The 20,807-nt window shown below is 32.6% G+C and overlaps 1 protein-coding gene across 1 annotated transcript; it reads left to right on the top strand.

The window, feature by feature from the left end:
• The first annotated feature begins 491 nt into the window (after positions 1–491).
• Positions 492–14,873, top strand: LOC105254319 (xanthine dehydrogenase/oxidase). Its single transcript, XM_011262911.3, has 19 exons — positions 492–723; positions 5,774–5,873; positions 6,169–6,218; positions 6,602–6,782; positions 7,155–7,286; positions 7,390–7,546; positions 7,783–8,005; positions 8,440–8,966; positions 9,056–9,356; positions 9,658–10,176; positions 10,608–10,791; positions 11,182–11,478; positions 11,830–12,265; positions 12,546–12,674; positions 12,765–12,895; positions 13,241–13,499; positions 13,616–13,712; positions 14,032–14,142; positions 14,691–14,873. The coding sequence occupies exons 2-19, from the start codon at positions 5,857–5,859 to the stop codon at positions 14,756–14,758; spliced, it is 3,819 nt and encodes a 1,272-aa protein (XP_011261213.1). The 5' UTR covers positions 492–723; positions 5,774–5,856; the 3' UTR covers positions 14,759–14,873.
• The last annotated feature ends 5,934 nt before the right edge of the window (positions 14,874–20,807 follow it).

Below are 20,807 nucleotides of genomic sequence, written 5' to 3'. Positions count from 1 at the left end.
TCGAAAAAAAATTGAAATATAATCGATCATGCATGCATGCTATTATGTCAGCATGTTCTAAATAGCAATGGATTATCTTATATGATCGTCATCATTTAAACGAGAGAATTAGATTGTTCTCGGAGTTGAGCCTGTATTTTAGTTTTATGACATAAGAACGATTGATTAAAGCAATCTATCTATACAACATATATATAAGTGCCCCATAATTGAAGATCACAGAGGTCATCTCGAAATCACGATATAAAACGTAATTTTTTTTCGCAACCATCTGGATTTTCTCCTCTCACGGATAGAATATGAATACAATGGAACTCTGAGATACGACAATAAAATAATAATTAAGCGAATAATTCTCGGAACACTATGATAGTCACAATACCTGGCATGAGATGGGGCACTCCGCTTCTATTGACTTCGTGCAGCGACCGTACATAGTAGGGGTCCGATTGTGCATACACGCAAAGTGTAAACTTTGCGCCCGAGCGCAGTAGAGTTCGAGAAGCCGCGGATTCTGTCGATCACATTCATTAACAGTTCCGACACTCGATGATAGTTGTCGATGATAGTTGAATTGGCGATTACTCTGAGAATTAAAAAGAGGAAAAATTATCAGACTTTTGACTGGTGAAACTTTTTATGGTTAATCAACTGTATCTACGGAATCATCGCAACGTTCTTGGCATAAGTAATGGGCGCAGCTGCCAGTGCTGACAATTTATGGTAGGTCGAAATAGGTATCGTAAGTGAGTCAAAGTGATAAGTAAAAGCTGTCTCAATACTTTCTTTGTGATGATATAATTTCTCGTATCGACCGCTTTCGGTCAGCGAAAAAAAGCAGTAATTTCGTTCAATTCTCTCTAGATGGTCTTTAAACAATTATTTCATTCAATTATCTCGGTGATTTTTGAACAATTATTTTATTGAATTCAACGAAATTATATCGATTGTGATTATTAACAATGTTGCAATAATCAGGTCACAAGTTTATCGCAGAAATCATTCTATCATTAGTAATATTATTAATATTGCAAAGTGATACTATTTGTCATAGTAAGCACTTGAGCTGTACAACACTATCGGCTTATAATTTATGTTTAATTTTAGCGTGATCATTGTTCACAAAGATATCCATCATCCTCTCTATTGTTATTTCTGTCTATTGTTTGACGTCTCCTCGAAAATGTTCGCAATCAAAGTGTACGGAGAGAATTTTACAGTGTAAATTATGTGAAAAGTGCATTTTTTAAAGATTTATTGTAAAATTATAATATAGTAGCATATTAAAATATTTATTACTATAAAAATTATATATTTGCTTTATTATTTGTTAATAATTATGCATCTGTTTATGCATTTGAATAATTGCAATACTATTTTGAAAATACAATACATATGTAATATTGAATCAAAATATAGTGATTTTTCTTATGTTTAATATGTTCCACGTATTTACAGAAATTATATTGCAATTTTTACTGTATAATATTTTCTCCGTGTGTTACGTATTTGTTTTGCAATATTACGTATCGTGTTATAACGCAAGATTAATGCGCAACATCAATTCAATTTTCTCCCGTTTCTTCTTCTATATTTCTTTTATTCGTGCTGCTTTTGTCTCGTCATGATAATTGCTTTCATGAAAAAGACGGAAAGACTTAAAGAAATAAATATGGATTGCGCTCCTGCGATATAACAGTGATATCTACTTTGCATTGTGTGCTTTTAATATTGTCGACATGAGTGCAACATTGTTTAATTCCTTTAATTTATTCTTCCTGACTTTGTGAGGCGGCTTATATAAGATAAAAAACGCAACGGAATAAACATATTTACGCTCACAAGTTTATGTAATCAGAATATAACACAATGACATTCCAATTACATCACGAATTTAACTCAATGTTGCTGAGTATGTTGCATGATTAGGAAAAAAGAAAATCTTCATCAAATCCTTCACTTTTGCACGACATCTTTTTCTCTAGGCGATGTTCTTTCCGATTGTTAACCGGTTTTTTCTTAAAAAATCAGTTTTAGAACAAGATTTTAAAATTAGATACTAAAAATAAGCTTAATAGCACGATCCGTTTATGATCGGCCTGGACTATCCCAATGATATTTTCAAAGAGCAGTTCTCAAAATAATTTTCTTCGGCATTTATAATCGATGCAAAAAAATATGGCACGTCAATAAAGACAATAGCGACAAATAGTGAAACGATATGATCTTTATCTCGTAACTCGAATGCTATCTTTATTAACATCAATACGCTTTTATATTTTCATGAAATCAACACTTTAATATCTGCTTTTTCCATCAGAAATATCGAATTCATTTTAGTTTGCCAATTAGAAGGAACTTTTAAAGATTACCAGTGATATCTAAAATCGTCAAGTCTAAAATAAAATACTTGTTGCCTACGCCTTTTATAAAGTGGAAACGGTGAGACTGAAAGTCAGTGAAATCGAATGCTCGAAAGTAGTCCAACGGAATCGCTAAAACATTGATTTAGCAAGATATATATCAAGATACGAAAAGTTTCGTAAAACGATAGTGTAAACGATGAAATGTATTTATTTCAACTTTTCCTTCTACAGCTCGGATTATAAAACGCAATTTGTGTAATGTAATGTTTCCAATTTGTTTTCCGTTGTTTACTAACAGAAAAGGATTATTCTAATATCTTTTTTTAATTAAATATTTAGAGAATGATAACATATTAAGAATAATTGTTAAAAAACTGGAATTGAGACTGGAAAGAGAGAGACGTAATATAATTCGCGAATCTAGATTTCGCGATGTCATAAATATTAAAAATTCGTTTCTACAACATGTCCAATACATTTTACTATATTTATAACGTCGAGAATTGAATTGATTCGAGATATATACCGATATCAATTTTTGATATAAATTAATTGTTTAACAATCACATCTCTGTTCTACGCAAAACTCGGAAAAGCCGATGAAAAACCGATATACTATCGAGCAAATGCATTGGAAAGTTGCGCACTCGATATATTTCGCAACAACAAGTTCTACAAAAAAATAGACCAACCTTACTTTATAGTAGCAATTTATTTTATAGTAGCCATTTTCAAAAGAAAAAAAGAAGATTTACATATAACAAGTTAATTATTTCCCGTTCTTTGTAACATTAATTGTTTCTCTCTCTCTTTTTCTCTCATTACTTTATGTAAGCAGTAAATGAATTAAAATAATTCAAGTACACTCTATAATTATGAAATGCAATTAATTAAAATAAAAATAGATTATAAATTTTGAATATGAAGAGAATTTCAAATCATTTCGCGATTTCTTCTTTCAGCTTCTAAACATTTTGATTAAAAAATGTTTTGCGAGATATCATTGAGATAAATACCAATACATAAATTTTCAACATAATAATTAATTTATCTTAATTTTTTTTAAGTGCAATAATTTATTTAATTTACACACACAATGTCTTATAATAGAAACAAATTTATAATAGATTGAAACAAATATATAATAAAAATATAAGCAAGAAAAAGCAACTCAAAGATTATAAAGTTACTACAAAATTTCCTAAGGAAAACTGCATAATATTTAAAAATCATAACACGCACGCGCGATTTTTATCTTATTTCAAACTATTTTTGTAGAGCATTTGAAATATTGATATTACAATCATGCTAGGAAATTGCATAATTACATAAAGATTAAACGTCTTTTCTGAGGAAACGTATTTTCTGTTAAATCAACACATTTAATCGTTGGCGTCAGTAATAAATTTCCGCGCACAATGTTACACGTGAATCTCAATGTACATGACATTGAAATAAAATTACAAATGACTAATGTAAATGAATAATGTATACTAATGATACTGCTCGAAACAAGACTCTACATTTTTATCAATTTGTCGATAATAACATAAGCGTTAAACTATGGAGAGAAGAAAATAATTCTTTCATTATTTCTTAACAACGACGAGTATTAATCATCAATGCGGCACATAATTTATGCCATTGCAGAATTATGTCTCACGAATGAGGGAATGTTATTTAAGCATTAGATAAGTCTCTCGTCGATTATAATCGAATACGATCTTCGTCGCAATATCTGTCTAAAGAAAATTGCCATGTCATCGTACTTATGCTGCAAGGTCTTTACACAAGACACTTCAAATATATTTCCAGTTTAAGCGGCGAATTATTTGAAGAAATTAAGCGTTTTTTTCCAGTTTTTTCTTTAATTTTTCGTGGAATAAATGAATTTTTAATTCCTCTCTTCTTTGATAATAAGTACTTTATTCCATAAGTATTCAATAAAATTCTGAAAAAGATTATTATTCGTATGAATATCTAAATGTGTGCTAGTAACTTAATTTTTAATAAATTTTTTATATTTTTATTAGGAAAAAGTCGCGAATTTGTCCAATAAATTAAAATTTCTTTTCTTTCAATAAAATATCATTTGTGTACATCTTGATACACTTTTTTTATAGTATATATAAGTAATAATATATATTTATTATATATTTTTATAGTATATATAAGTAATAATATATATTTATTTTATCATAATATTGCGTTTAAATCCGGTTGAACGCAATAAATTATCACTAGAAATATCTTTGTTTTATGTAAGCTTTATAAAAAGTCCAACAATTTATTAAAAAAATGATTGTATAAAAAGATATTATTTAAATTTATATTTTATTAATTAATAATGTTAGAAAATTAAATCATTATTAAACCAATTAAAAATAGAGGTGATAAAACACTATCTATATAGATATCTATATAGATATAGAATAATTTTTTTTTATTGTCTAAATATTAAAAATATTTTCCAACAAAGTTTAATACGACTGTATAAATTAAATATTTTAATATAATAGCAAAACTCACAATACATATATATTTTGTGATAAATCATTTCTCAAAATGCATGAAAAATAATTTTAAAAAATGCAAAAAAATGTTATAGAAATAAAAAGTAACGTTGTGACTGATAATGAATTACCATTGTTATTATTTATTAAGAGCAACATTATTCCGAAAGAAAGAAAGAGAAAGAAAGGACAAGCTTATGTAATGCGAAGATGTAATAAGTTACAAAAAAATATTAATGCTTATTTCATGATACACGTTATCTATGCAATAATAATAAACTTTGTTTAAAAATATGAATTCTTTTATAATCAGACTTTTAACGACATCATGAGTTGATATTTCCTTATCATATTCACGATCCTTACAACACATTGCGAAAGAGCTATTTATTGCAGAAAAAAAGTTTTTTGCTCGACATAATTAATAGTTAGATTCTCTTTAGCAACAGCAGAATATAAAAAAAGAAAAATTCAAAAATAATACATGATATGAAATAGAATTACTAAATGATCTATTTCTGAATATCGCCTTTATGTAATAAATGCATGATCAATCACAAAAAATATATAGTATATTTGTTTGTTTAACGTTTAATTTTAATCGTTTAATCAATGTAAGTAATGTTTAATTTCAATCGTTTGTAATAACGAAAAACATTTTTCCATTAACGGAAAATGCATGTTTCACAATCACGCAAAAATCATTTCAATCGTAATTTAATTATTACAATTCATCCACAATTACGCGAGCATTTCAAACATTATTTATTAGTCTATATTTACAAGCACAATCTTATCATTGCTACGATACAATGATTGCTTTCAAATGAAGAAAAAAGAAGTTGTGCTTATCTGATAATTCAGATTACAACTTTCGTGTGTATTATTTCATAGAAAGACGCTTGTATATATCGCATAAGAATCTCGTGGACAAAGGATTATTATTGCGTGCATCAGAGTACAACTAATAATCGACAATGCCAACGATAATAATGTAAGTTTTTATTTGTAAAAGGATGTATATAATATATGCTAATATGTATTTTATGTATATAAATGCCATAAAGAAAAATCCAGCGCAATATTTCATGCAAATTTAGAAACTATTGACTCTCGATTAATTTTTAGAGAAAAAAAATTCTAACAGAAAAACATCTATTTATAATTATTTTGTTATTAAAATGTTATACTACATCAAGTATCACGAAAATAATCCTTAAAAATTTCACACACACAATTTGACTGACAATGTTAAAATTTTATGTAAACTAATTTACATTTCGTTGCAGGGATGGCAAAAAATCTGTCAACTTTACGATTAATGGAGTACCATACGAGGGTATTGTATTTTCTTTGGATATAATTTATAGACAATACAATTATAAAGAGATAAAAAGATTTCGAGTCTATTAAATAGGAAAATAAATAATTACGATATAGTTGAAACTACAAATTTAATTGCAAAAGTTTAATTGTGAAAATGGAAATTAAAGAACTTAATTATGAAAATTTAATTAGAATAGTAATAACGACTATATTCAATTGTGAAAATTTAATTGCAACGATAACAGTTGTAACATTCAATTATGAAAATTTGATTATTCAACACTTCTCTAGTTAGAATACTAAAATTCGGGATTAAAATTGATATGATACACATATGTGTATGTCGTTATATACATATACTGCTGCGTTATTTTATAATCGTAAATTCGCTTTCAGTGTCGGGAGGCATACCCGCAAACACGTCCCTCAACGTTTACATTCGCGACTATGCGAAACTCCGCGGCACAAAAGCGATGTGCCACGAGGGTGGCTGCGGTGCCTGCATCGTGGCTGCGGAAATCAAGGGTGAAACAATGGCTGTGAATTCTTGCCTCGTGCCAATATTAATTTGTGACGGGTATGTGTGTAATTTAATCGTGAGTTTATATTCAAATTTTACTCTTCGTCAAAAGAAGGAATTACATAATGAAAATTTAACGCACGACACATATAAACTGCATCATACGAGACGCTTTATCTTCGATATTGATCTTTAATCTTTGATGTTTTGAATTTTTTATCTAGTCCTATTTATTCGCTTCGAGATTGTGATTAATTCTCTATCAAATAATTTCGCGAAAATTTAACGCACGGCACATATAAATTGCATCGAGGTGCTTTCTTCGATATCTTCGATATTAATCTTTAATCTTTGATGTTTTGAATTTTTTTCTAGTCCTATTTATTCGCTTCGAGACTGTGATTAATTCTCTATCAAATAATTTCGCAGATGGACAATTAGTACGATCGAAGGTATAGGAAACAGATTAATTGGCTATCATTCGATTCAGGCTGCGCTCGCTGGAAAAAATGGCACGCAATGCGGATTCTGTTCCCCTGGAATGGTGATGAATCTTTACAGGTGCGACAGAGAAATTTAAAAGAAAGGCATTTTTTCCCAAAACATCGCATTCAAATATTCGATCGTATCGGCGTTTTAATGCCTTGCGTACCGTTATTTTCAGTCTCACGCAAAACAACAAATTGACAATGCAACAGATCGAAAATTCATTCGGCAGTAATATTTGCCGATGCACTGGTTATCGACCGATTCTGGATGCATTTAAAGGATTCGCCAGCGACGCGTCCTCCGTAATGAAAAAGGATATTCGCGATATCGAGGTAATCGCGCGCGAAATATTTTGCTTCAATTGCAAAAATTTGTTCTCTTCAGTTTCAGAACTTTATTTATTTCAGCTTATTATATGAAATTTGCATATGTAATTATACTTTATTTTTATATGATATAATCTTAAAATAACAATAAATTACAACAATATTTTATTGTTGTTACGAGATATAATACTTTTTATATTATTTACAAATTATAAATTCAATAACATATGCGTATTTCGTAGGAGCTCCACAAGGTGAAAACCTGCCCGAAGAGTGGATTGCTATGTAAAAACAGTTGTTGCGATAAATTGAAACATCCGAATAAATCTTCGAACAATGTAAAGTTGGATATAAAGTTGGAAGATGCAGAATTCTATAAAGTTTATTCAGTCGAAGATCTATTCGCGGTATTTCAACAAAAACCGAAGGCTACATACATATTAAACGGCGGGAATACGGCGAACGGTAATTTTTTCCTTCAAAGTTTCACTATTTGTATTACAAAAAAGATGATAGCGAAGCGGATGTGAATCAGCGTTTATTTATTCGGCTAAATCTAAATATTAAATGTTTTGAGTATGTAAATATGGGACTTTTATAACGCATCATCTGCATTGCAACTATGCATTGCCTACGATATTGCTTTCTTAAGTTTCGTAAGTGTTTCTTATTTAAATTAATTCCAACTAATATGTTGAAATAAAAATCTCTCATAGGCGAATAGAAAGTCAATATGCAAAGTGGTTCGCCTCTATCGCGTTATTTTTTAATAGATTCTGCAATATAAGTAGAATATTTTATGCATTTCTAAATATGTTTTCGACGTAAATAACTCTTCCGGTTATTTCAATAAATATTTTATAATTTCACCAATTAAATAAGACGATATCTAATTCTAGGTGTTTATCGTACGGGTAAAAGCGACCTTCACATCGACATAAACGATATTCCGGAGCTGCGCCGCATCGAAAAGACTGACCAATCTTTAACCTTGGGTGGAAATATATCTCTTACTGTGGCGATGGAGACTTTTCAGAAGTACTCGTCTAAGCCCGGATTCAAGTATCTGCGTCATCTAGCCCATCACATCGATTTGATCGCAAGTGTACCGATACGCAACATCGGCAGCATCGCCGGCAACTTGATGATCAAGCACGCGCATCACGAGTTTCCATCCGATTTGTTCCTGATGTTGGAAACCGCCGGTACCCAAATACATATCCTCGATAAACCCGGTAGCAAGCAAAGCATGATGCTGCAGGACTTCCTCAAGACCGACATGCGTCACAAGATCATCTATAGCGTGGTACTGCCGTCGCTGTCCGATGAGTACGAGTATAGATCTTACAAGATCATGCCAAGAGCGCAGAACGCCCATGCACATGTCAATGCTGGCTTCCTCTTCAAGCTCGACCGCGGCGGTAAGGTAATATCATATATTTCGGTGTTTCCGAATTATTATATCTTATCTGTCATTAGTTTATCATATTAACATGATATTTCTCTCGCATAAAGGTGCTGGAGAAGCCCAATATCATTTTCGGTGGTATCAATGAGAACTTCCTGCATGCGAAGAGCACCGAGGTGCTGTTTACCCATCAGCAATCGATCTTTGATAAAAACATATTCAAGGCTGCCTTGGAGACGCTGCACAATGAACTAGATCCTGATCATGTGTTGCCAGACTATTCGCCGGAATTCCGCAAGACTCTCGCTATAGGATTATTCTACAAGTTTGTGTTGAGCATCAAACCGGAAAATATGAATCCTCAGTTCCTCAGCGGCGGTACTATCTTGGAACGAGGACTTTCTTCAGGTGGAATGATCAGTAGATTTCGAAAGATTTTTTCTTGCTCGCTTGCTTGATAAGTTTTCTTTCTTTCTTTCTCAAGAATTTATTTCACTTCATTCTAGATTTTGCAAAATTCGATTAAAAAGTTCCGACGTTCATCATGAGTTTATCTTATTAAAATCTTGAAACTCTAAATGAGCCGTTAATGACAAGGCAATTTCGATATTAAAAATGTAGAGAGATATAAATGTACTGATTTAGTCTAATGAAAAAATTGCAACGTGCTATGATTCATTATTCACACATGAAAAAAAAAAACATTCAGGTACGCAGGACTACGAATCAGATAAAAATATGTGGCCAGTGAACAAGCCGACAATAAAATTGGAGGCGATTCAGCAGACATCGGGCGAGGCCCAGTATTGCAACGATCTACCGCCGTTTCCCGGAGAAGTGTTTTGCGCCTTCGTCACCACAGATATTGCTACCGGCAAAATCAAGAGCATAGATGCGAGCAAGGCATTGGCTATGAAGGGCGTAGTAGCGTTTTTCAGCGCCAAAGACGTGCCCGGTAAAAATTTATTTGTCGCGGGTGTCAATCAGCTGATGATGTTGTCGAATGACGAAATTCTGTTCGCCGAGAATGACATTCTCTACGCCGGTCAGCCGGTCGGCGTGATCGCCGCCGAGACGAATAGTTTGGCAAACGAGGCAGCCAAATTGGTGGAGATCAAATATAGCGATCCTCTGAAGAGGAAGCCGGTGTTAACTATTAAGGAAGCGCTCGCAACAAAAGATGATAGTAGAGTCGTGCTAGGCACCAATTTTCCGGCGAAGAAAAAAGGTAAAAATTATCAGTTACACAGGATATTTTTGTTACACGATAAAATGTATCATTTATAGATCCTGTTTTTTTAAATTTCAATATCTTGTAACTCAAAAATTATGCATGCCGTTTAAAATATTGATTTATATGATTTTTCTTTTAAGAAATGATCAAAGAATCATCCTCAGAAATTTTTCGTACGTTTCGAATATTTAGAAACATGTTGTAGATTAAGATAGAGATTGAAAATTTAAGAATTTTAAATACTATTTCGAAAATGAATTAGATTTTTAAATAATATTTAATATATTGGGAAATTATAAACTGAAAAGATATTAAATTAATTGATAAATTATATATCTGAGAACTTATAAATGATACATTTTATCGTGATTGCAAAAGAATTATTATAAAAATGGCGATTCTCGCGGTTTTTCGTTATTTTACAGGAGATGATATCAAGCACGTGATAAAGGGCGTCTTAAATTTAAATAGCCAGTATCATTACACTATGGAGACTCAAAGTTGCGTGTGCGTTCCCGCGGATGATGGCATGGATGTTTATCCAGCTTCGCAATGGGTAGATTTCATTCAAGTATCTATCGCGGAATGCCTTAATGTCAAGAATAATAGGTGAGTCTCATCAATCTCTCGATTATGAAGAGATAGTCATCGTAATTTCCCATTAATCTTCGTGTTAACATAACCGATGCAAGCAGTGCTTCCGAAATACACGTTCTTGGTCTCCTCATATTCACAAAATTAAACTATATAATATATAATGTAATTATGATAATTTTTTATATTAGAAATTTAAGTATATCGTGATAATTTTTATATATAAAAAACTGCGCCTTAAACTAAGCAACAACTAATGAATTGGTGAACAAAATTCGGTAGAAACATTGACATAGTGTATAATCAAAATAGAACATTTTTCTCGATCCTTGAAATATATAAATTTAAAAAATAAAAACATTTTGATGAATTAGCGTAATATAATCAAGTGATTTTAATTTTCAGTATCAATGTCTCTGTAAAACGACTTGGTGGTGCATACGGGGCGAAAATTTCACGCACTGGACAAATCGCGTGCGCTTGTGCGGTGGTATGTCACAAGCTGAATCGCCCGGCACGTTTTATCATGACGATCGAGAGCAATATGCAAACGGTGGGCAAGAGAATCAAGACGCATCACGAATACGAGGCCGGTGTCAACGATGAAGGAGTTATTCAGTATCTTGATTCGAAATTTTGGTGCAACACCGGTTGTAACTTCAACGAATCCCACGCTTGGGTTATAATGCATCATTTTGCCAAGTATATCGTCAAAATTATAGCTAATAATATAAAGCGCTGCGTTTTCAGTAAAATATTATCCTCAAATTTTAATTCTCTCATCCGTCTTTAAAATTCAATATTTTAAAATTTAAAGAAAATTTTCTTTTTCTTTTTTTGACATTTTTTTTCTCTAGTGCGTTAATTTAAATCGAAAAAAATTATGTCATAAACGTACGAAATATTTCTTTAATATTACGATTAGATTTCTTTAAAAAATAATAGCATTTCTTTGCAATTGAGAAATAGGTTGTTTTGATAAGCATGAGGATTTTTTAACAAAATTTTGTTGAAAACTACACGCGTGTATCTACAATTACTATTTGTTAATAGCTGTTACATGACCGACACTTGGACAGTAAACGGATACGAGGTGCGAACCGACATACCGTCAAATACGTATTGTCGAGCGCCAGGCTCCTTAGAAGGGGTGGCTATGAGCGAGGATATAATGGAGCACATCGCGAGGGCGACGAAAAAAGATCCGTTTCAAGTCAGACTGTCGAATATGAACGAGGACGACAAGACCGTGCTAGAGGAAATGTGGCGCGAGTTGTCAAAATCAGCTGATTATGAGATACGAAAGCGAGCCGTCGACACGTTCAACAACGAGAATCGTTGGAAGAAGAAGGGAATCGCTATGGTGCCAATGATGTATCCGTTTATGTTTTGGGGACAATTCAACGCCATGGTATCAATTTGCGCGCGCGATGGTACGGTCTGCGTGACACACGGTGGGACCGAATGCGGTCAAGGTATTAATACCAAGGTATGATATTGTTAAGAAAATGTCTCAAGCATCCTTCTCAACGGGAGAGGAGCAATATATAATTTGTCAAATAGCTATTAATCTGACAGCGAAATAAAAAAGTAAAAATAAATTGTTTCGGAAAACTTAGATATTCATAATTTAATTTGAAGGATTCCTATAAATTCTTTTTAAGCTACTTTTTGCAGATTACAAAAGTTATATACTAATTAATTATTAGCCTGAGTATTTTATCCTTATTCATATAAATAAATTTCATCTTTTCTATCCTCTTTCTCAGGTCGCTCAAGTGGCAGCTTACACCTTGGGAATCGATCTAAGCTTAATCAGCGTCAAACCAACTACTAATATAGTAACACCCAACAATTCGGTTACCGGAGGAAGTGTTACCAGCGATAGTTGCTCTTATGTAAGAGATTCTAATTTTCTTTAACGCTTCGCGAAAGATAATTATAATATTAAATTAATTAATAATAATTGAATTCATGTGCGATTTTAGGCCACGATTCAGGCTTGCAAGGAACTCTTGAAAAGACTCGAACCGATCAAGAAAGATTTGAAAAACCCGAGCTGGAAGGAGCTCGTTTTTGCGGCGTATCTAAAGGATGTTGATTTATGCGCGCGATATATGTAAGCATCACATCATTAAATAATTTTTAAAATAATTTGATGCTAATATTCAGATATATGCAAATCATTATCGTATTACGCGTTATTATCAGCTGTTTCATCAATTTAATTTTTTTCCATAATACATGTATAACTGATAAATATACTTTGTAAGTTTTTTATTCGCGATTTTTTTCTTTTCTTATTATTAAAACGGCATAATCATTGTAATATTTTTCCGCCCGATTTCAACAGAATCAATGATTAAAACAGTTAAATTTTATATTTATATGCAAAACGATATGTGGCAATTTTCGCTTGTTTTTCTCTTCGTTTATTTATTATTTATTGCACTTACCTCGACAGGTACGCGTCCACGCAGGATGACACACTCAAGCCTTACAAAATTTACGGCCTCACCATCGCTGAGGTCGAGATCGACCTGTTGACTGGTCAGCACATTATCAGAAGGGTGGACATAATGGAGGACACTGGTAAGAGTTTAAGTCCGGAGATCGACGTCGGTCAAGTAGAGGGTGCTTTCGTGATGGGAATAGGATACTGGACTTCCGAGGATCTGGTGTACGATCCTAAAACAGGAGCATTGACAAATTATAGAACTTGGGTACGTGATCTTTATTGAGTGTTCGGTAACGCTTCTAATATCTCCGAAACGCGTCTTCTCACAAATTCTAAAGGGGAGAGATTAATTTATCATGAGTATTCTATTCTTCGTCGTAGAACTATAAACCGCCAGGAGCGAAGGATATTCCCGTTGATTTCCGCGTGTCCTTCTCCAGGAATTCGAGCAACGAACTCGGTGTTCTCCGTTCAAAGGGTAAGAAACTGCGTTAATCCTTTCGGATTTGCATCTGTATTTATTATTAAAGAAAAGATGCGTCCCTCTTTATGCATATTGATTGCGTATAAAAAATTTTGGACAATCTCTATAGAGAAATTTTAGAATAAAAAATATTTTGATGCGTATTAATCGTTAAAAATTTAATTAGAAAAATTTAATTAAACAAAATATAATAATTGCAAAGCTTAAAGTGTTGACGATTTTATCTCGAAGCATTCTTTGCTATAAAATGAGAAAAGACGCAAATCTAAAAGGATTAAAGATTATCGATTTAATCGTGAATATCCCTTTGCAGCAACCGGTGAGCCACCGCTCGCCATGGCTTGTGTAATTTCGATAGCGATCCGCAAGGCATTGAACTCTGCTAGGGCGGATGCCGGAAATACAGATGATTGGTATCAATTGGGTAAGTTCCAAGCAGGGAGATGTAAACGGTATACTCGTATACTTCATGTACAGGGTGAAAATCGCTTACTTTGTGACCTGAATATAACATGTGTATAATCTTTGCAGAATGTTTAATCTCACCATTGAATCTCTTCGAGTAACACTTATATTAATAGAAGAATTTTTTCTTAATTGTGCTTTTCACATTCTGATTTTGTTCTTCTTTGTACGATCTAATTTGATATTAATACTTCCATAGAGAAAAAAATAATAGTTTAGAAGAAATAATTGATGAATTTTTCCGATCCAATTAATTTCATTTTATTATTTCTTCCAAATTATTATATGCGAAAATTACGCTGATTCAATATTATTCGCGATATGTGTGTCACTCAAAGCCATACAACGAATAATATAATAATTTTCATTTGCATTTAAAAAGTAAAAAAAATTACTCTAGCTCATAGAATTAAGAGTGCGTGTGTTTCAGCCTGTATATAAATTCTTATAATGTATTATTATTATATTAATATATACTCGATTTTTATCGCTTTTATAATTTCGCAGATGGACCATATACCAACGAACGTATAATTCTAAGCAGTTTAACCAGCAAGGACAACATGGTGCTCTGAAAGTGTGATTTGCGCGGGAATATAAATTGGTGCTTAAAATAAACCCTATAGTTATTGTCGTTTGTTTCTTTAATCGCTCCCTTTTTCTAATCAGAATAAATTTAGATGCCCCGTACGACTATACAATTCATTTTAACATCCCCGTGTTTCGCCGATACAAGAGGTTTCAGGGTAACAGCGGCACGATAGTGTATGTGTAATTAGATTAATTAACAGGCTTTTAACATAACTAAGGCACACAATTTCTGTTTTATGGTAAATAATTTCAATAAATACTCTCTATTAAACGCCATTGATGTGCTACATAGTAAATATTACAACAACATATCTGCGGTGTATAATTTGTAATTAATGATCATACAATATTAAAGTATATGTCGGAGAGAGAAATAATAATCGTATATATGTATATACGATTATATATACGCAGATATCAGACGTTAAATAAACGTCGACATTGTTTGCATTATTTGCACTTGAGGGTGGGTGAGAAAAAGAATTGGGGAAATAAAAAAAAAACGGAACGAAACGAGATTATGGCATATCGGAGGTTTGATTCGCAAAATCATTCAATCAACACATAATGTGCATCGCCGCAAAATGGAGAAAAACATGGAATGTATTCCTTCCACGGCACTATTCACGCCATTCTCAAGAACGTCCCGTTCACTCGAAATAACCGCTATTCATGTGTCACACGAGGGGGAGAACATGCCAAACTTAACTCGGAGCGCGCAGCCTTAATAATAAAAAATTCTTAACACGCGCGCGTAACAAATATACCGAACATTAAGCATAAATAGCGAAAGTTGAAAAGACCGATGTAATCTTGAAGAGATAAAATTTCAGTGCTGTAACGCGTGTGTGTACATCGTGTATCTTATCGTGTTTCCTCTAAATACATAGAATAGGGATAGAGATCGTTTTCGCGATAATTATGCAGCATCGAGATTCTAATTCCTCCAGATTAGATCGATCTTTTGCTCCCCGATAAATAGTATCGCGATGCACAAGCATGTTTTCCTCGTCCTTAATATCCGTTTTCTGTCGCTCTCATCTCTCCCTGATAACGCTGATCACGAAGAAACGGAGTAAAGATTCTTTCGCCAAACGCTCGGAAGCAATGTCGCCTCTGTCTTCTTATACATTTCTCTAATTTCCCCGATAATCGTCGCGAGCTACCTTAAACGCCGTGTACACTATAGAAAGTAGAGCGGTCCCTTTCGTTATTGTTTGAACGGAGGATAGTGATATATATTTCACGCTTGTCTTTAGCCGCCAAGCACGTGGTCGAATGAGAAAGCAGGCGGCCGTGACGACTGTAGTCGCGCGACTCGAACGAGACCGATATTACACAATTTTTCACAGACTACTTTTTGCAGAAACTCTCACTTTTTTTACTTAATCCTCTTACTCGAGCAATTGTAATATATTGAATCAATATTGCGACGCGTGCGTTAAAGATAATAGTCATAATGAATAACAATAATTATATTTTTATACGAGCATTTCATTTTTACCAGAACCTATATAGTATATGTCATCTAGATTCTACAATAAAGACGAGGACAATAGAACGACTAGTTGTAAATTTTTCATATTTTCTCCAACATATTTTCTTCAAATATTTAATTAGAACCTAATTGAAATTAAAATAAAGTTTTAAATTAATTGAAAGCTAGGAAAAATCTCGTTACTTGTATACTTTATATTTCTCTTTTCTACATTTGAACAAATGTCTCGTAATTTTGAGACATTCTTTCAAATATAAAAAGAAATATATATCTGTATGAAATATATATACATATATAATTTATTTAAAGATATTAATAAAATATAAAATTAATTTATATAAAATTTATGCTATTAATTGCTAATTCATGCTAATTAAACTATCCATTCGAGTTATTTCAGTCTCGTCCAGATCGCGACTTTAGTCACCACTCGATTATATTTCTTGCGTGTCGCAACACACGGCCATATATATTTATATATTTATATATATATATATATATATCTATCATCTTTTTTGCACACTAACTACGGACCTCTATGCATATTCTTTCATTTCTTTTCACCTATTATTACAGCAAACACTATGCTGATTTGTATGTGTGTGTGTGTAATATCCTAAAGTAAATATATACGCCGCGAAAGATACTGTATGATATTACGATTTTTGCGGTTTTCTTCTTTCTCTTCATCTTTTCCTCGACATTTGTACAACGAGAAGGCATTATCGTCATTACGCGCTCACTCACATATGATACAGAGATCGCTTTGCCCTGTTATTGAAACCGTTTAACGATGACGCCCGGCGGGCAACACTGCCATAATCAGCGTCTCGAGTCAACGATAGTAGTACATCACGCGCACGCACACACACATACACACACACATACATCGCGTAATATCATTATTACAATCACAAGATAAACGATTTCGGCGGCGGACTTGTCTCAATTTTGCCAAACGCATCGTATAACGTAAGCTAATCCGGACAACAGTTAGTCCCTCTACTTACAATTACTCACAAAATTACAATCGAATGTTTAAAAAAGTCTATACACTTTTTTTTATCTTTCTTAGTATAATAAAAAGGAGAAAGAGAAGAAGAAAAAAGTAGAAAGATATATTAGAATAAATTTCACAACTTATAAATCTGATATCTTATATTATAGAGCAAAATTTTGAATTTTAGCTATTTATACAAAATAATATATGTATATGATTCTCTCTCTCCTCAAATAATTTTCGAGACATTCGATCAATATCGCGATATATCGTGTACGCGCGTGTACGTCTGACATTTGTACATCTATACTTGTCTCGAAGAATATTTCGCATTCTGAATTTAAATTATTTACTATCTTCTATAATTCAGGATCTTTCTTTTTCCCTCTCTTTCTCTCTCTCTTTATATACATATACATATACATATATATATATATATATATGTGTGTGTGTGTGTGTATATATATATACATACTACAATGATACATGTACAAGCATAGATGTGAGATTACGTTAAAACTAAATAACAATAAATTTCTCCCTGTGAAAACTTCGAGCTCTTTCTTTTTTTCTTTCTCTTTCTCTAGTGAGAATATGAGAAACATGACAAGCCGTCCTTGGAGCAACAAGAAGACATCTCTATTAAATCACAAAGATTAGCTGAAAAAATGTTGGAAATACGATACGGTCACGATTTTTCATTTTCTCTCTTTCTCTTCCATTCCCGGATTAGTATAAATAAAATTTTTATTAGCTCGTCGGACCGGTCGGCTGTGTCTTATTCTTCATAAATATATATATATATATAAGATCCTTTCTATAAATACTAACAATATACAGTGTGTACTCTTACGCGGCCGAGAGATTTTACATTAACTATGCGGGCCGATAAGAGAAGTTGCGACAAGAATATCTTACTAGTTTACAGCGAGAGAGATTGAATACAGTTGGATTATCTCGTTTTACATCTTCCTATAATAATACGGTAATCATATATACGTAATATTGTCCTGTTACGTTCGGTGGCGCCGGTAGCTTAGGCACGAATATATTTTGGGGAAATGTCGTAATTAAGCGGGTGTGAAACACCAGGTACTCCTTCAAGGAATGTCAAAACGGATCCTGAGAAGTATCAATTGGATGGTGGAACTTTCAAAAAAAAAAAAAAAAAAAAAGACAAATATGTCGATCTCGAATAAGAAAAAATAAAGAAAAGAATGATCGAAAGCGATATTGTGCAACGAGGAGAAATGGAAAAGACACTTGAATGTATCGATTGGCATTTTAATCCGATACGCAAACGATCATTCATTAGATAAGCGAAGAAAACCGTGTGTTTGACATCTTAGCCAAAAAGCGTTACATTAGATTTACTTAATTGTTTAAGAAATCAGCGTGCACTAATCGACTAAAGTCAATGTATGATACAATTGTCCGAATTATATTAGAAAAGAGATTTCTTCCAAGTATATATTCTAAATATATATGTTAAATTACACAAATTCTTTTCTTTGCTTATCCGATAAATAATATCAATAACAATATTAATTATATTAATATACATTACATATTATTTAATAATTAATTAATTTTTCTTTATTACACCAATGCGAGTATTCCAAAGCTACCGGCGCTATCCTTGAAGAACTCACGTGATCTCTGCTTAATCGAAGCTCGACTCGAAGCTACCCCGATTTACAAACTAACTATCTATCCCCGCGGCGACCATAATTTAATGTTACTCTCAACTACTGCTGCTCTCAGAGAAGATTCTATACGCGTTCATATTATATAAAAGATATACTTGTGAAAAGAGTGAGAGCGCAGTCGGAACCTAGTGTGAACGAACGGAAATGTACATCGACGAATGAAGGGAAGCGATTCGTTTGATACCAAGCCCGAAGATATATCTGGCCGCTTCCTCCGCCTAACATCTGCATCCGCCCGCAAAATGACGTTTCATTAAGCTTTCTCACTTCGCACAAATTGTGATTTTGCAGATATATATATATACTCATTCCTTTCGAGACGATTCAGAAAAATTTTCTCATCTATATCTGTGTATATACATATATATTTATGCTTATCGAGATATATACGTACGCGCTAGTGAAAGTAAAAATATCGAGACAAGGAAAACGAGAAAGGTTTACAAAAGTGTTACCTTTAAAAAGAATATTAACAACGATAGAAAAGACTCGCGTAAATTATGAACGGCGGTAGAAGCTCAATACCTACAACGCGCCAGCCAAAGTCTCTCTCGATGATCGACCGATCCCGCTTAACGTCGCAACCTTACGTTAACATTAATCGTAATCAACTGAATCCTTCATTATCTATATTAGTAGAGTATTATGATCTAAAAAGAAATGAAAGATTAGTTAATCTATTGTGAGAATTAATCGACGTTGGAGAAATCGGTCTTGCGTCAGTCCTTGATGCAGGATTAATGATAAGTTTATAAGAGAAATCGAAGAAAAAAAAATTAGAGACAATACTAGAAACGAGAGCGAACATTTACGTTCCGTGAAAAAACATTATCTCGTGATATATGTGTGTGTTTGTGTGAGAGAGGCCTCAACGAAAATCGAACAGACTTTCATCGACTAGTACTGCGTACGTTGCGTAAATATCGCCATATTTTCGTTTAATTCCTTCTTGTTTTAGCCGCATTTCATTCGTTCATTCGAGCGAGCAATCGCGGATAAATAATCGATTGATTAAATACAATATACACGCTACATTGGTAGATTTCTTATCTTCTCGATTACGACATTTATATAATTTGACGAGAATCGCGAGTGTGTGTGCTGACAAAATCCCAAAACGAAACGACCGCAACAGGATATTGACTGCATCGATAGTACCACGTACATTCACGTTGTTGTATTAATTATTTTGTATGAGCGTCGTAGCCTTTTAATTCGTTTTAACATACTTCGTTAACTACCTAATTAAGATATCCTCGAACAGTATACGGATAAAGAACATTTAATGAGTCCATCTATTCGTTTCATACATGCACAGTATGTTTAATTTAAGTATATACATTCAATTATTTTCTTAAATAATAGAATTATTATAATAATATAATGTTTCAAATAAAAGTTATTTTATTTAAGAAAATCCATGTAAAGTGATTTAAACGAAAATTTTAAATAAATTTTCTTTTTAATGTTACCCACAACAGTTATTTTTTTAAATGACGTATAGCATTTTGCTAGTTTTGTAACAAACTCAAAATTAATTAAAAAATTGGCAAGTGAGAGCCAACAAGTAAGGTGCGATAATTGGAATGCAAGAAAGAAGAAAAAATAACTTTCTTTTTCTTTTAGTTATTGGTACACTTCAAATTAGTCGTCACAATACATGCAATAAGCATGAATGTTTCGGATCATCTTTTGATCTATATTCTTGAAAATTGTTTCTTCTTCCTTGCGCTCTAATTACTGCGCCTTGCTCTTGCGCTTTACTTGCCAATTTTTTAATTATTTTTTAATTAACTAATTATTATTATTATTTTTAATCAAATAAT

Source organism: Camponotus floridanus, unplaced genomic scaffold, assembly GCF_003227725.1.
Source record: "Camponotus floridanus strain SB8 unplaced genomic scaffold, Cflo_v7.5 scaffold160, whole genome shotgun sequence".
Taxonomy (NCBI): Eukaryota; Metazoa; Arthropoda; class Insecta; order Hymenoptera; family Formicidae; genus Camponotus; species Camponotus floridanus.
This window is presented reverse-complemented; position numbering and strand designations above follow the sequence as displayed.

Coding starts and splice junctions, on each gene's coding strand:
- LOC105254319 (XM_011262911.3), top strand. Junction 10,792..11,181: donor CTTAATGTCAAGAATAATAG/GTGAGTCTCATC, acceptor TTTAATTTTCAG/TATCAATGTCTCTGTAAAAC. Junction 12,675..12,764: donor CCAGCGATAGTTGCTCTTAT/GTAAGAGATTCT, acceptor GTGCGATTTTAG/GCCACGATTCAGGCTTGCAA.